This window comes from Octodon degus, unplaced genomic scaffold, assembly GCF_000260255.1.
Source record: "Octodon degus isolate 3935 unplaced genomic scaffold, OctDeg1.0 scaffold00105, whole genome shotgun sequence".
NCBI lineage: Eukaryota > Metazoa > Chordata > Mammalia > Rodentia > Octodontidae > Octodon > Octodon degus.
This window is the reverse complement of record NW_004524681.1, coordinates 4,304,093-4,318,913: the sequence shown is the minus strand read 5'-3', so window position 1 is coordinate 4,318,913 and position 14,821 is coordinate 4,304,093. Positions and strand designations below refer to the sequence as shown.

The 14,821-nt window shown below is 45.6% G+C and overlaps 1 protein-coding gene across 1 annotated transcript in view; it reads right to left on the bottom strand.

Annotated features, from left to right (window-relative positions):
- Positions 1–14,821, bottom strand: part of Usp50 (ubiquitin specific peptidase 50) — a 39,552-nt gene that overhangs the window by 7,012 nt on the left and 17,719 nt on the right. Inside the window, exon 6 of the mRNA XM_004639058.2 lies at positions 7,485–7,617. Within this exon, the coding sequence (XP_004639115.1) occupies positions 7,485–7,617 (133 nt within the window). The remainder of the gene's footprint in view (positions 1–7,484; positions 7,618–14,821) is intronic.

Here is a 14,821-nt window from a genome sequence, read left to right as displayed (position 1 = left end):
TGCTCCATGCAAAAGAATCCAGAAAAACAAGCAGGGTAGCTGTTGTATTTGCAGCCCAAGTAAATTTCAAGCCAAGAGTGAGGAAGAGAGAGAAGGAGGTCACCACGTCCTGGTAGAGGGAGCTGTCCAAGAGGAAGACACAACAGTCGTAGTATGCAGCAAACCCCAGTGCACCCAACTACACTGTAAGTATTAATGAACATGAGAGATAAAATAAACACTAGTATAAATTGTGTTGGGGATCTCAGTACCCACTGTCACAAAAAGCAGATCAACTAGACAGAAAGTCAACAATGAAATATTAGAACTGAACCAAACATTTGAATAAATGATCTTATTAGTAGATGTCTACAGAGGGTGCTACCCACCCCACATCAGAATGCACATTCTTCTCAGCTTCACATGGGATGTTTTCTAAAACAGACCACATAGCAGCTCATACAACATGCTAAGTAAGTGAAAAGGAACTGAAATGATCCCGTGCATATCATCCGACCGAAGTGTAATGAAATGGGAAGTCAATGGCAAAAGAAACCACACGAGCTTCATAAACACTTGGAAATTACGTAGCACCATGCTGAACAATCAATGAGTCAGAGATGAAATGCTAGAGAAAATTAAGATAGTTTCTACAACTAAATGATAATGACAGCACACCCGAACGTATGGGAAACAAAGAAGGTAGTCCTGGGGGTGGGGAAATTTATAGCAGGAAAAAGAGCAAGCACAAATAATTTAATGGTTAACCTCAAACTTGTAGGAAAAAAAAAAAAAGGCTAAGCCAAAAGCTTGTAGGAGAGAGGAAATCAGAAAGATCTGACCAGAAATTAATGCGTTGGAAACTAAGAACATCATATAAGGAATCAATGGATCAAAGAGTTGGTTCTTTGGAAGATTAAGTAAAACTGAAAAGCCCCTATCCAGCCTCATCAGAAAAAAAGACTCAAATTGTACATGAATAACAAACTCACTGAGCGTGAAACTAGGGAATCCTTTCAGAATAGTATCCAGGGGCCAGGGAGATGGCTCAGTGGAATAAGCGCTTTCCTGGCAAGCGCAAGGGCCTGAGTTCAATCCCCGGTTCTGCCAAAAAAAAAAAAAAAGGGGAATAGCATCCAAAAACATGAAATTCATGATTAAAAAACTTATCTAACAAATGAGGTAAGGAGCTGGGGAGATGGCTCAGTAGAATAAGCGCTTGCTTGACAAGCGCAAGGGCCTGAGTTCAATCCCTGGTTCCACCAAAAAAAACCCCAAAAAACCAAAATAACAAATGAGGTAAAAGAGCTCTGAATTGAAAACTATAGTACTCTGAACAAAAAGATGGAAAATTGGAAAGCTATCCTTTGCTCTTGGGTGGGAAGAAGTAATAGTGAAAATGGCCATACTTTTCAAGCTGTTATATAAATTTAATGTAATTTCCATCAAAATCCCAACAGCATATCTCACAGAATTAAAGAAAACAATCCTAAAATTCATTGGGACCAGAAAAGACCAAGAACAGCAAATACAGTTCTTGGCAAAAAAGGCAAAGCAGGGGATATTACAATTCCTGACTTAAAATTATAAAGCTACTGTGATTTTTTAAAAAAAAAGCATGATTGGGGCTGGCGAGATAGCTCAGCAGACTAAAGTGCAAGCTTAGGCAAGTGCAGGGATGGCGGTCTGATCTTGGGCACCACTTGCCACACCAGCCCTGTCCCCAGGGCAGGCTGAGCTGGCCAGAGTCTGGGGCATAGCAGCACACACCTGTAGCCCCAGTGCCGGGGAGGCTGAAAGCAAGAGGCTCACCGTGAGTCCAAGCTGCATAGTGAGACCCTGTAACAACCAAATACATTAAAAAAAAAAAAAAGTGTGATAAAAATCCGCTGAAGCTCAATGGAACAAGATTATAAGATGCAGAAACAACTGCAGACACACTCAGCCACCTTATCTTTGACAAAGGTGTCAAACACCTTCACTAGAAGAAAGACAGTTTCTCTAATAAATGGTACTAGAAAAACTGACTGCACATACCAAAGATTAAGACTGGACCAATATCTTTTACCATGAACTAAACTAAGTTCACAGTGGATCAAACATCTGAAGATTAAAACAGAAACATTAAATCCGCTGGAAGATAGAATAAGTAAAACCCAAGGACACTGGTGCAGGCAAAGACTTCATGGAAAAAACTCTGATAGCTCAGGAACTATAACAAAGAATCAAAAACTGGGATCTCATCTTATTAAAAAGCATTTGCACAACAAGAGAAACTAGAGGGGCTGGTGAGATGGCCTAAAGCACCTACTTAGAACAAGCTTAGCAAAGCTCAGGGACCGCGGTTCAATCCCCCAGCCCCACATGCCAGCCGGCCCGCCCCCTGGTGGGCTGAGCTGGCCACACACACACACACACACACACACAAATAAATAAATAAAATTTTTTTAAAAAAGAGAGAGAAACTAGAATGAAGAGATATCCCAAATTGTGGGGAAAAAAATGTTTGCCAGATGTTCCTTAGACAATGGATTACTGTTGAAAATATATAAAGAACTCAAAAATTCAGACCTCCCAAATTTAAAGACCCAATCCAAAAATAAGACATCTGAGATGCATACATACTTCTCAAATGAAGACATAGAAACAGCAAATAAATATATGAAAAAATGTTCAATGTCACTGGTCATTCTAGAGGTGCAAATTAAAACAACACTGAGGTTCCATCTCATCCCTAAGACAAGCTATTATCAAGAAATAAACCAATGACAAATGCTGGAGGGGTTGGGGAAAAAGAGCCCTTCTCCACTGTTGGTGGAGAGTTTGTACAACCATTGTGGAAATCAGTGTGGAGATTCCGCAAAAGACTAGGATTAGAGGTGAAGGATTAAAAACATCATACCACAGCAATATCCATGCAGCTATATTTATAGCAGCATGATTTATAATAGCTAGATCTTGGAAATAACCCAAATGCCCATCAACTGAGGAATGCATAAAACAGATGTGGTCTTTCTACTCGGCCACAAAGAAGAATAAACTGGAGATTGCTAAAGGTAAATGGATGAGACTCAAGACCACACTCAAGTGAAATAAACCAGACACACACGTGCAAACATCCTAATATTGTCTTCCTAGTGTGAGAAGCTAAAAGGACAAGATCCAAAATGTACAATAGACAGTAAACCAGAGACAAACTGTTCAATAAGAAAGAGAAACTGGGATGATACAAAGGAGAAAAGAAAAAAAATTAAGATAGTTACACTGTAGGCAGCTGAATTAGATAGAAATATTCTAGGCAGTTAGACAGGGCCAGGCCCTCAAGGAGACAGGATGGAAGACAAGGTGACTTTGCAGCTTGGAAGAGACAGACGCTCCCACATGGGCCACACCTCAAGACCAAGACAAAAAGAGGAAGCACAGCTACATACTTCCCTAGGGATGGGCGTCAGGGATTGATATCCTAAATAGTATCAATCAACTTGAAAGAGCCCAAATGAGTCACTAGCCCAACCCTCAACAGGAAGAGACCCTGTTCCGTATTCATGCCTGCTTGTTCAGTGACTCGCTTCCCCATTTGGTCCTGGATTCAATCAATTTTACCTGAGCAATGGTGCTTGTAATCCCATTGGCTGACCATAGTTTTGTCCCACCTAAGTGAGTTCCTGTCTTCTCCACCACCTTAGATCTGCCTCACCACGTGGCTTTACTCTATAAAATCCTGGAAGAGACAGCTCCCTGGGGACAATCCACTCGGAGCCCCCCCTTTTGTCCCTCTCTCGGACAAGAGCTTTTTTCCCCTCAACAAATAACTTCTGCTCCTGACCTCAGTTTGTTCCTAAAATTCATTCTTTGGTTTTAGAGAACACGAGCTCGTCCCAGGTACCTTTTAGGTTGAGAGATCATTTTTCTCCCTGTATCACTTGGAGGTCATCCAATGGAGATCAGTTTTTCTCCCTGTGTCAGTTATATTACTAATTTCTCTTAGTTCACTGAACGGAAAGATGTGTGCTAATACTGCTTGGACCATTGTTACCCTCCTATTAACTTTTTTTTTTTTTTTGCGGAACCAGGGATTGAACTCAGGCCCTGGTGCTCACCAGGGAAGCACTTATTCCACTGAGCCATCTCCCTGGCCTCCTACTATTAACTTCTAAAATTTTGTTTTACTATCTTTTTCCTCCTTAAAATTAAAAAAAAAAATTGCATTCCATTTATCTAGCTATTCCCCTTCCTGGTGTCTCGCTGAAAGAAATGAACATTTATCAGTGACAATTGCAACCGGTGTTCTGGGCAGCACGAGTCATCGCGGCCGCTGAGCAGCCCGCACGGCCGTGTCCAGCGGCACAGGCCAGGCGGTGGGCAGCGTGCACGCCCCGGAGTGCTGCCCTGCCGTGAAGTGTCAGCCTGGGCTCTGTGGGGCGGCGGCCGCAGCCTGAGACCACCACGTTAGGTAGGCAGACACACAAGCTTAGGTATCACATGGTTTCTTACAGGAGAAACAATGTAAAATACAAAAGAGAGGGCCGGGGAGATGGCTCAGCAGAATAAGCACTTCTCTGGCAAGCACAAGGGTCTGAGTTCAATCCTTGGTTCCGTCAAAAGAAAAAAAAAGAGAAAAGAAAAATGGACGAGAGAAAAAAAATACTGAAATCCAGCATGGACAATGTATCTAAAAGTGTACCTTGATTTACTGTAATTGTCCTGTGTGTCGCACATGTTCTCTGGCCTTTCTGGTCTGATATTTAGTCTCTGCATTATGAGACAGTTAATGTCAGTAACAGGTTTTCTCCACCTTATTACAGAAATTCTGCCAAGTCACCATGGCGCTGAGCCGATATGGCCGGCCGCTGTGTTACAACCTGACTATGCGCCGTTCTAAACGCTGTAACTTTCCGCGGTGCCCATTCTCTAGGTGAGAGCCTGCACTTGGGCCTTTCTCACGCTGTCCTCTGTGTGCACCCGAATCTAGATCTGGCCCAACGTCCTGTTCTTGCCATCGTTCCCAGGCACAAACTTTACCCAACCACCCAACCTGTTACTGTTCTTGAAGACAGGTAATTTTTCCACTGCAGCCTCTAGTTGAAGCCCTGATGTCTCCCTTTTGTGGTTTGTCGCCTTAAATACCCACTCCCTGCATCCTCCTGGCGCTTGCAGGGGTGGTCGCTGCTGAGTACCAGCTAAAATAAAGCGCATCTTATCTTTTCAAGCCTGCCTCATTTTTGAGTTACAAACACTGGAGGCCATGTCTGGCCTCCACCTTCCTCCCCGGGTCAAATTACAATTTCCTAGCTCCTTTTCACAATATCCTGTCTCCTTGTTTCTACCTCCTGCCCAATCCCTATCTGCCACGTTAGACAGACTGTCCCTGAACCGCAGGTCTTCAGTAGCCTTTGGCACCCCTCTCCACAGCCCTGGCCCTCGGAAGCCCCTCTTCTCTCCTTTCCTGTAGTCTTCCCTGCGCCCACAATAAAAGGCTCTTTTATCTTTCCTGTCTCTTTACTGAGCCCAAAAATCTAACAATAGGGATTTATAAAATGAATCTGGGACCGGCCAAATAGCTCAGCGGATTAAAGCACCTGCTTAGGCAGACGGAGCAGCCGGGTTCGATCCCTGGCAGGCCAGGCTGGCCCCGCTCCCGGGGCACGCTGAGCTGGTGATTGAGACTTGGCGCGGTGGCGTGTGCCCATAATTCCAGCTCTCTGGGAGGCTGGACACAGAAGAATCACTAAGAGACGGATCTACGTCATAGTGAGACCATGTAGACGCTTACTAAAATATTAAAAAAAAAAAAAAAAAGAATCTGATGCTGGCCTGGAAGGTGGGTAGAGGGAAACAGCAAGCAAGGACTGAGATGTATTATGTGCAGGTACTGATTCCCCACCACAAAGGAAAACTTTAAAAAGAAAATGGGTGATTTGATAACATATATGAATAAGCATTTAACTAGAAGCCACATAAGAATTATGATAAGAAATGTAGTGACTTTTTTTTGGTACTGGGAATCAAACTCAGGATCTTGTGCTTACCAGGCAGGCACTGATCCACTAAGCTATATCCCTGGCCCTAATATTTAATTTTTAAAAATTATTATAGTAAAAGACCATGTTGCCATCTGTCACCCTCTGAATGTTCCACTTCAAGCACAGTAATCCCGTGGCTCTTGCCGCTTTCCGTAGCTGTGCTGGAGTCCTTTCCAGGGTGTTGCGAACGTTCCTGTCTAGATGTTCCCAAAGCCTCTGTGCTTGCAGGCACGGCTTTTCAGGGCTGGCTGGATCTACGGTGTGTGAATGTGGATTCCGAGTGTGACAGCTACATCAGTTGCTGAGCGGTTTAGCACAGCTCTGCCAGTGGAGGACGGGCACCCCACCCTGGCATGGGTGGCACTACCCCAAAATCCTACAGTCTGGACAGAGGGGAAGGGGAGGCTTGTCCCTGCTCCACCCTACCCACTGCCCTGCCTTGGAGCCAGCTGACCACGCAGTGAACCCTCTGCAAACTGAGTTAAAATACACCTTCTCTACTTTAACTTGTGGGTGTCGGGCACGGCGTCCCAGCAGTGGAGGCCAAGTGCCTTCCGCTGCACCATCGTGGCTGCCTTGACGGCCTGAATCGATCCCAAACACTGACACTGCACTGTCACTTTAACTCTGAGAAGGGCCAGAAGTCGTATGACGCCCAGTCTGGTGAATACAGCCGACAGAGGCACGCCGTGTTTCTAGAGTCCGAGCCTTTCCGGGAGGGGGTGCTGGACGGCAGCAGTCGCCTCGATTTTTATCAGACCTCATGAAGACGCTCAGGAAAGAGGACCCCAAAGCTGCTTCAGAAAGTGGCAAGAACTATGGCATAAGTATGTTCAAAATGAGCGGGAGGGCTCGGAGGAGGAGTCGCTGTGATGTGTCTTTTCCCGTAACAAAGGTTTTAAAATGTTTCCAACATTCACTGTATTTCTAGTCACCTCCTGAATGTTACTACGCGTAAGGACAGCGTTGGGACAGATGGGGAAGACCACGAGGAAGGCAGGCGGACGGCGGCCTCCCTGCAGGCATCCTGGGGCAGCACTGCCCCGTGGGGTGGGACGGGCAGCTCGCTCTGGCGGGGCCGCGCCCGGACACCTGCCCCCTTCTGTGCTGCGAGGGTAATGCGGTAGCAGCGTCCAGCCCCCAGGCGAGGTTAGACGAAGTGCTCTATGGACAAGCGAGACCAAGTCCCATGTGGCCCCCAGGCCGTGGGGCAGGCCACGCCTGCAGCAATCTCTCGAGGCGCCTGGGATCCTAGCATGCTCGAGGCTGAGGCAGGAGGGCTGCGGGTCTGAGCCCGGCCCACGCAGCTTAGCAACTTAGGGGGGCCCTGTCACAGTGAGACAGAAACAAGTCTGGGGGTGAAGCTCCACGCCAAGCCCTGAGTACGTTCTGCTTGTAGAGGGAGAATGGGGGGAGACTGTTAGCGCAGAGACGGGACACACACGGCTTCCGGCACTTTCTCGGCCTCCGCGTCTCACTCACCACCACCGCGCAGAGGCTGTAGCTGGGGTGCTTCCGGAAGACGGGGCTGACGTAAGGCGTGAGGTCCAGGTTGGCAAGCGGGTAGTGAATGTCGGTTCTCAGCTTCCTTTTCACCTGGCCCTGGATGTCAAACCTGGAGAGGAGAGGCGAGTGGCTCGTGGGAGGAACCCTGACCGCACACCTACGTGGCCTGTGCTTGCAGAAGATTGCTTCTCCCCCACAGTGAAGCCGGGCGGCGGTGCACCCGTCACCCCATCACTGGGGAGCCCGAGGGCAGCAGGAGGCCAGTGGGGGTTACACAGTGACCTACAGCCAGGGGCTCTGTCTTGCCTCCACGCACTGAGATCTTAACGTCTTAAGGCCAAGATTTGGCAAACATCTGCCTCCTACAGGCCCCCCCCAGCGCTGAGGTGTTGATCGATACTGGGCGCGGTGATGTGCGCCTATAATCCCAGCACTTGGGAGGCTGTAAACAGGAGGATCACAGTGAGACCATGTAGACCTTGTCCGAAAATAAAAAATAAAAACTCTGCCCCATCTCAGGTGTGGCCTCAGACTCACTCGGCAGTGTCTTCACAAATTACTGTGCTCCGTTTGGTAAAACACAGGGCGAGGTCTGCCGAGAAGCTACAGCTAGCCCTGGGTCGTGGGGTGAGAAACTGCCACCCAGCGCTCCAACCTCCCGGGAAACCTGCAGCTGGGGTCCACAGCAGTGTCACTCACAGCTGCCGGAACCTGGAGACAGGAAGGTGCATCTCAGGGCAGATTCAAGCCAAGGTGCCTACAGGATGGCCCGCCAGTGCGTAGAACAGCACCCGCCAAGGGCAGAGGCTGGGCTCGAAGGCCCTGTCCTGGAGGGGGCAAAACCCCAGAGGCGCACAGAGCACCTCTGCCAGGGCCAGACGTGTGAGAAAGGACCTTGTTACCTTTTTTTGCTTTGAGATGGGGTCTTGCTACGTAGACCACAGTGACCCTGAGCACGGAATGGCCCTCCAGCCTCAGCCTCTTGAGTGCTGGGATTACAGACATGTGCAGTTTTTATTGGTCCAAGTTTGCAGTACGTAACTGCATCCGTCACAAGGGCCTGCTCCGTGACGGCATGCTGTGCCATCATACAAGGGCACAGCAGATTTTCACGTTCTCCTCCTTCACCTTTCGTCTTCGGATCCTTCACTCATTTGCCAGCCTCTTCCTCCACTCATTGTCCTTCACTTGGCTATTTACACCTTGGCTTTCTCCTCTAGGAGCGGCTGTGCGATATTTAACCTTGAGTCTGATGTATTTCATTTGACATCACGGTCTCAAGATGGATCCATTTCTCTGTAATGCCCAAGGTCATCCTTCTTATAAAATCCTTCAGACAGAACTTTGGTGGGGAACGAAGTGTCCCCATGTTGGTCACAATGCTGCCTCACGGAACACATCTGTCAGCCCAAACCCCATACAATGGAAGTACAGTCCAACTTGTGGACGCTGACACTCACCCTGTCCTAAAGGATGACAGTGAGATGGCTGGACATGCTGTGGATGCAGAGAGGACAGCAGGGTTAAACACTCAGGGCACCGGGCTCAGGAGACCTCGCTTTTACCTCCAGCGGCTGCCAGCTTGTCACAGGGAATAGCACATAAAATGTCCAGTGCGGGGCTGGGAGATAGCTTGGCAGACTAAGCACCTGCCTGGCAAGCGCAAGGACCCACGTTTGTTCCCTGGCACTGCATGCTGCACTGGCTCCGGAACCTCAGGCACGCTGATGCCCGCCTGTAATCTCAGCACTGGGGAGGCTGGAACAGGAGGAGCACTAGGAGTCTGAGCTGTGTAGTGAAACCCTACACCAAATGACTAGATTAAAAAAAAAAAACAACCCACCCTGTGCTGTGGGCTGTGCACCTTTAATTCGTTATGCAGGGCTGCTTTTGCTATTTTGGGTCTCTTGTGGTTTTTTCTCTGTTTTTCTAATTCTGTGAGGAATGTTGTTGACACTTCGGCATCCACTACACGTGTATATCAGTTTTGGAAGCACAGCCCTTTTGACTATCGGCTCGGCCTGTCCAGAACAGGAGCCACCTTTCCATCCTCTGAGGTCCTCGACTCCCTTTTTCAGGGCACTGTACTCTTTGTAGAGGTCTTTTGCTTCTTAATTCCCACGTATTTATTTTTTCTTGATGCTGTTGGCAGTGATGTCTCTAATTTCTGAGCTCAGTATTAGTAGGAATGCTATTTTTTTTTTATTAGTTGTTTTATTTTTTTTAACATTTGTGTGTGTGTGTGTGTGTGTGTGTGTGGCCAGCTCAGCCCACCAGGGGGCGGGGCTGGCTGGCATGTGGTGCTGGGGGATTGAACCGCCGTCCCTGTGCTTTGCCAAGCTTGTTCCAAGTAGATGCTTTAGACCACTGAGCCATCTCTCCAGTCCCAGGAATGCTATTGATTTTTGTCTGATTTTATATCCTGCTACATAACTAAATTTTGTTATTAATTCTAAAACTTGTAGTGGACTTGGGGAGAATCTTCCACGTGCAGGCGCAGGTCATCTGCAAATAGTGACAGCAGCTCTTTTCCTACACATCTTTTTTATTTCTTATCTAGTTATTCTTGCTAATGTTTTGAGGACTGAGAGCAGGAGTGCTGATAGTGGATATGCTTGTCTTCTTCCTGATTTTAGCAAGAAAGCCTTCAGCTTTTCCTCATTTAATATAATGCCAGCAATAGGCTGGTCAGGCACAGCTCTCCTGAGATTGAGGTTCTTCTATATATCTATTTTCTTCAGTGTTTTTAAAAAATTCTGAATGGATATTAGCTTTTGTTAAAGGCTTTTTCTGAGACGATTAAGATATCATGTGATTTTTTTCCTTGTTTAACAAAAGGTTTAATTAAGTTTACTGGCTTATTTTGGGTATACACAACGGTCACACTCACCACAGGGAATGTGTGAATGATATATCCTCATTCTTCTACCCTGCCCGCAGCCCCTTTCCCTCTTGTTTTTTACAGAAGCCTTGTTTCTACTATTCCTTCTTTTTCTTTTCCCCTCCTTTTACTCCTCCCAACTCCCTACGTCCTCATTCCATTTGACTTTGTTTTTCTATTTTATAGTATTATACATTTTGGTACTTGAATTTTTGGTTTCTCAGACCAGAGAGACAATGTGGTATTTACACGTGTCCAATTTATTTCATTTAAGACTGTGGTGCATCCATTTACCTAGAAATGTCTCAAGCTTATCCTTCTTTATGGCTGAATAGTACTCCACTGTATTTTTTAAAAGCCCACATTTCCTTTAGCCATTTGTCCAGTAATGGGCACCTGGGCTGTTTCCAAGATTTAGCCAGCATGAATAGTGCCACTATGGGCAAGGCTGGGCCTACATCACTGGGAAGATACGAAGAGGAAAAACTGGGTCAAATGGAACATCTAGCTTTACTGTGAGATCCCCACAAATCTCCACATTAGTTGCAAGAGGCTCCGCTCCCAACAACAGAAAGCTTCCTTTCCCCACGGCTCCACCGGTATGTGTTGTGGGTCCATTTCTTAATAGCCACTGAGGACGGAATCTCAGCATTGTTTAAATTTGCATCTCTTGGGGCTGGGGAGATGGCTCAGTGGAGTAAGCACTTCCCTGGCAAGCGCAAGGGCCTGAGTTCAATCCCTGGTTCCGCAAAAAAAAATAAATAAATAAAAAATAAATAAATTTGCATCTCTTGAATGACCAGGAATGGGGAACATTTTTTCATATATTTGCCATTCTTACTTCTTCAACTGAGAAGTATCTATTTCAGATGCCCCCTTTTGGTAAAAGATCTTTAAATTGGGGCGGGGATCTGGGGTTTTTTTGTTGTTCTTGTTGTTTTGGTTGTTGCCGTTCATATAATCTAAAGAGTAGTCCTTTGAGGAACAGACAGCAATTTTTCCCCACACTGTGGGTTGTCTTTTCGCTGTACTTGTGCCTTCTCTTGTTGTACAAAAGATTTTTAATAAGATGAGATCACAGGGGTTTTTTTGAGATCACAGTTGTTGATTTGTTGACAATTCCTGTGAAACTGGGACTGGGATTTTGTTCATAACGTTTTTGCCTACTCCAACATCCTCCATCTATTCTATCTTCTAGTAGATGTAGTGTTTCTGTTCTAGTATTTAGAACTTTCGTCCATTTCATTTTTATTTTAGTGCATGGTGAAAGACACAGGTCTAGTTTTAATCTGGAGCGTGTAGAAAGCCAATTTTTCCAGCACTGTTTGTTCAATAGACCTTCTTTCTTCTAGAGAAGCTGTTGGCTCAGTATGTCTACAATGGTTTTTGCATCTTCTACTCTGTTCCACTGCCCCTCGGGCATGTTTTTTGGCCAGTACCATGCTGTTCATCACAGTCCCTTTGGAGTTCAATTTCAGGTCAGGGATCACAACACCCCACACACTGCCTTTGTTGCCCAGAACTACCTTTGCTATTCTAGTTCCAAATGCATTGTAGGACTGTTGTCGCTAATTCTGTGATATGCTGTTGGAATTTTGATCAGGATTGTTATGTATAACAAGTTTGAAAATGTGACTTTTTACTATATGGGTTCTTTCTCTACCCCCAAGCAAGGGATACCTTTCCATTTCCTGGTATCTTCTTTAATCTCCTTTTCCAGAGTACTGTGTGTTCAATGTAGAGGTCTTTTACTTAGATTGCTTCCTAGGTATTTTATATTTTTTGGATGATACTATGAAAGATGCTGTTTCCCCAGTTTCTCTCTCAGTAAGTTTGTCATTTATGTACAGGAAGGGCTTAGAGTTTTGAGTGCTGACTTTGTATCCAGCTACATTATTGAATTTGGGTTTTATTTTTCTGTATTTAAGTCAGGGTCTTAATAGTGGGATCTCACTATGTAGACTGGACTGGTAGTGATTCTCTTGTTTTCAGCCTCCCAAGTGCTGGGATTACAGGCATGCGCCACCACACTCAGTCTCAATCGCTGTCTTAGAGTGACCCAGGGGCGGGGCTGGCACCAGCACAACACACGGGGGATTGAACCCCAGCTGCTGCGCTCTGCCTAGGCAGGCACTGCAGTCTGCTGAGCTATGTGGCTGGCCCTTGAATTTGGGTTTTTTTTTTTTAATTTATTTATTCATTTATTTGTGTGTGTGTGTGTGTGTGGCCAGCTCAGCCCACCAGGGGGCGGGGCCGGCTGGCATGTGGTGCTGGGGGATTGAACCGCGGTCCCTGTGCTTTGCCAAGCTTGTTCTAAGTAGGTGCTTTAGACCACTGAGCCATCTCACCAGCCCCTGGGTTTTAAATTTAGAAGTCTTTTAGTACAGTTTTTGTTTTTGTTTTGTTTTTTTTGCAGAACCGGGGATTGAACTCAGGCCCTTGTGCTTGCCAGGCAAGCACTCATTCTATTGAGCTATCTCCCAGGCCTCCTTTTAGTACAGTTTTAAAGGTCTTCTGTGTAAAGTATGATATCCAGAAATAATGAAAATACTTCTTTTCCTGTCCTTATTCCTTTTACTTCTTTCTCTTGTCTAATCAGTCTGGCTGATGTTTCCAGAACAATACAGAGTCAGACTGCTGACAGTGGAAACCCCTGTCTTGTTTCTGATGTTAGAGTGAAAGGTTTCACAGTTTGTCCGTGTAGTACGATGCTGGCTCTCCGCTTGGAACAGATGGCTGTCCGGGCATGGTGCCGCATGCATGCAACCTGAGCACTTCAGAGGCCGAGGCACGGGGATCACTAGAAATTTTAGGCCAGCCTGGACTACAAAATGAGTTCACCGCCACCCTGAATTGCAGAGTTAGACATTGTCTCAAAATAAAAAAAAAAAATTTTAAAAGTTAAAGTGTAATAGATGGCTTTTATGAGACCTACTGTCTACTCCAATTTTCTGCAGTTTTTATCATGAAGAAAGGTTGGACTCTGAGAAATGATTTTTCTGCATCTATGGAGATGATCATGTTTTTGTCCTCGATGTGTTAACATGGTGTACCAAATTTATAAATTTGTGTATGTTTAACCATCCTGAAGCCATGGGGTAAATTCTGCTTGGTCGTGTGCCACACCCCACACAGCTTTCCCAGTTCCCTGATGAGGATGATAGGAAGATGGGAAAAAGACAAGAATCAGAACAGAGAACACTGAGGCCAGATGGAGCCCTCTCTTCTGATGAATAAAGCAAAGAGAAGAAAGGGCCCCAAGGGCTGAAGTATGTTTATTATATACCTAGAAGACTGAAAGTCACATCAAACCTGCCCAAGAGCTTTTCCTAATAGGGTGTCACCTGGCTAGCCTCGGTCACCCAGTGTTCTGGAGACCAGAGCAGTTGACTTGTGAGACTTGCTGCGTGCATTCTGTGTTCCCGGGGCTGGCCTTGCGCCAGCTCAAGTGTGTGATCGATCTCCAGGTTCAGCCAACCCTCACACCTCCCCGTGTTCTGTCTTGCAGTTACAAGTGAAGGCTGTCAGTTGGAGTTGGAGGAGCTGTGTTTGGAGGATTCTGTAGTAAAGACCCTTTTATTTTCAAACCCTTTTCATGCTAGATGAAATTTTGAACCTTTTTTATTCTCAAGGCTAAAGATTCCCAGTTGAATTATTTTAAGTCCCTATATATAGCAATTTAATCCATATAGTGCATTATCCCAGGACAGTGATCAGTTACAAGGGCAGGGTCCCCCAGGCTTTGGGAGATTGTTTTATACCTCTTGTGGTTATGTTTTTCTGCTGGATGTTCAAGACCAAATTAAGGTAAGATCTGTATTAATCAATTTTTGTTATTTATGAAGATCAGTTAAGTCTCCTCAGGATTTACCTTGGAACCATGTATAGCACCTCTATTTCTTCAGTTAGTGTCAGCCATCTGGATGAGTCACAGTCACTGCCCGACCAAATGCTTTCTGTGAAAGCTTGCGAGACCCTTTTCTCTTAGTGACTCTCCTTAGGCACACCATGCATGTCCCTCATGTCCTGGGTCCCTGATGACCTCTGAGGGCTCGGGCTAAAATACTGGCTGTCCTCCTAGTCTATCCTTCCAGTTTTTGGCCTCCATGCCTCACTTGCTGAACACCCAGAAGAGGTTAATGACATAATATTTTGTAATGGGAGCAATGAGCTTAATATTACTATTTTATCTGAATACCAAGCACCATGGAACCTAAAACAGAACCATTATTTTCTAACAATCATGGATGTTCTAACAGTTGAATTGCTGTACAACACTAACAAGGACAGTTACATAATTTTACACAGAATATTTTAAATCAGAGCCATACATAATATAGTATGAAAAATGGGATGACTTTTTTTTTTTTTTTTTTACATACTTAAGCTTGCATTTGGACATACTACAGCTTTTGGACATACTACAGCTTTT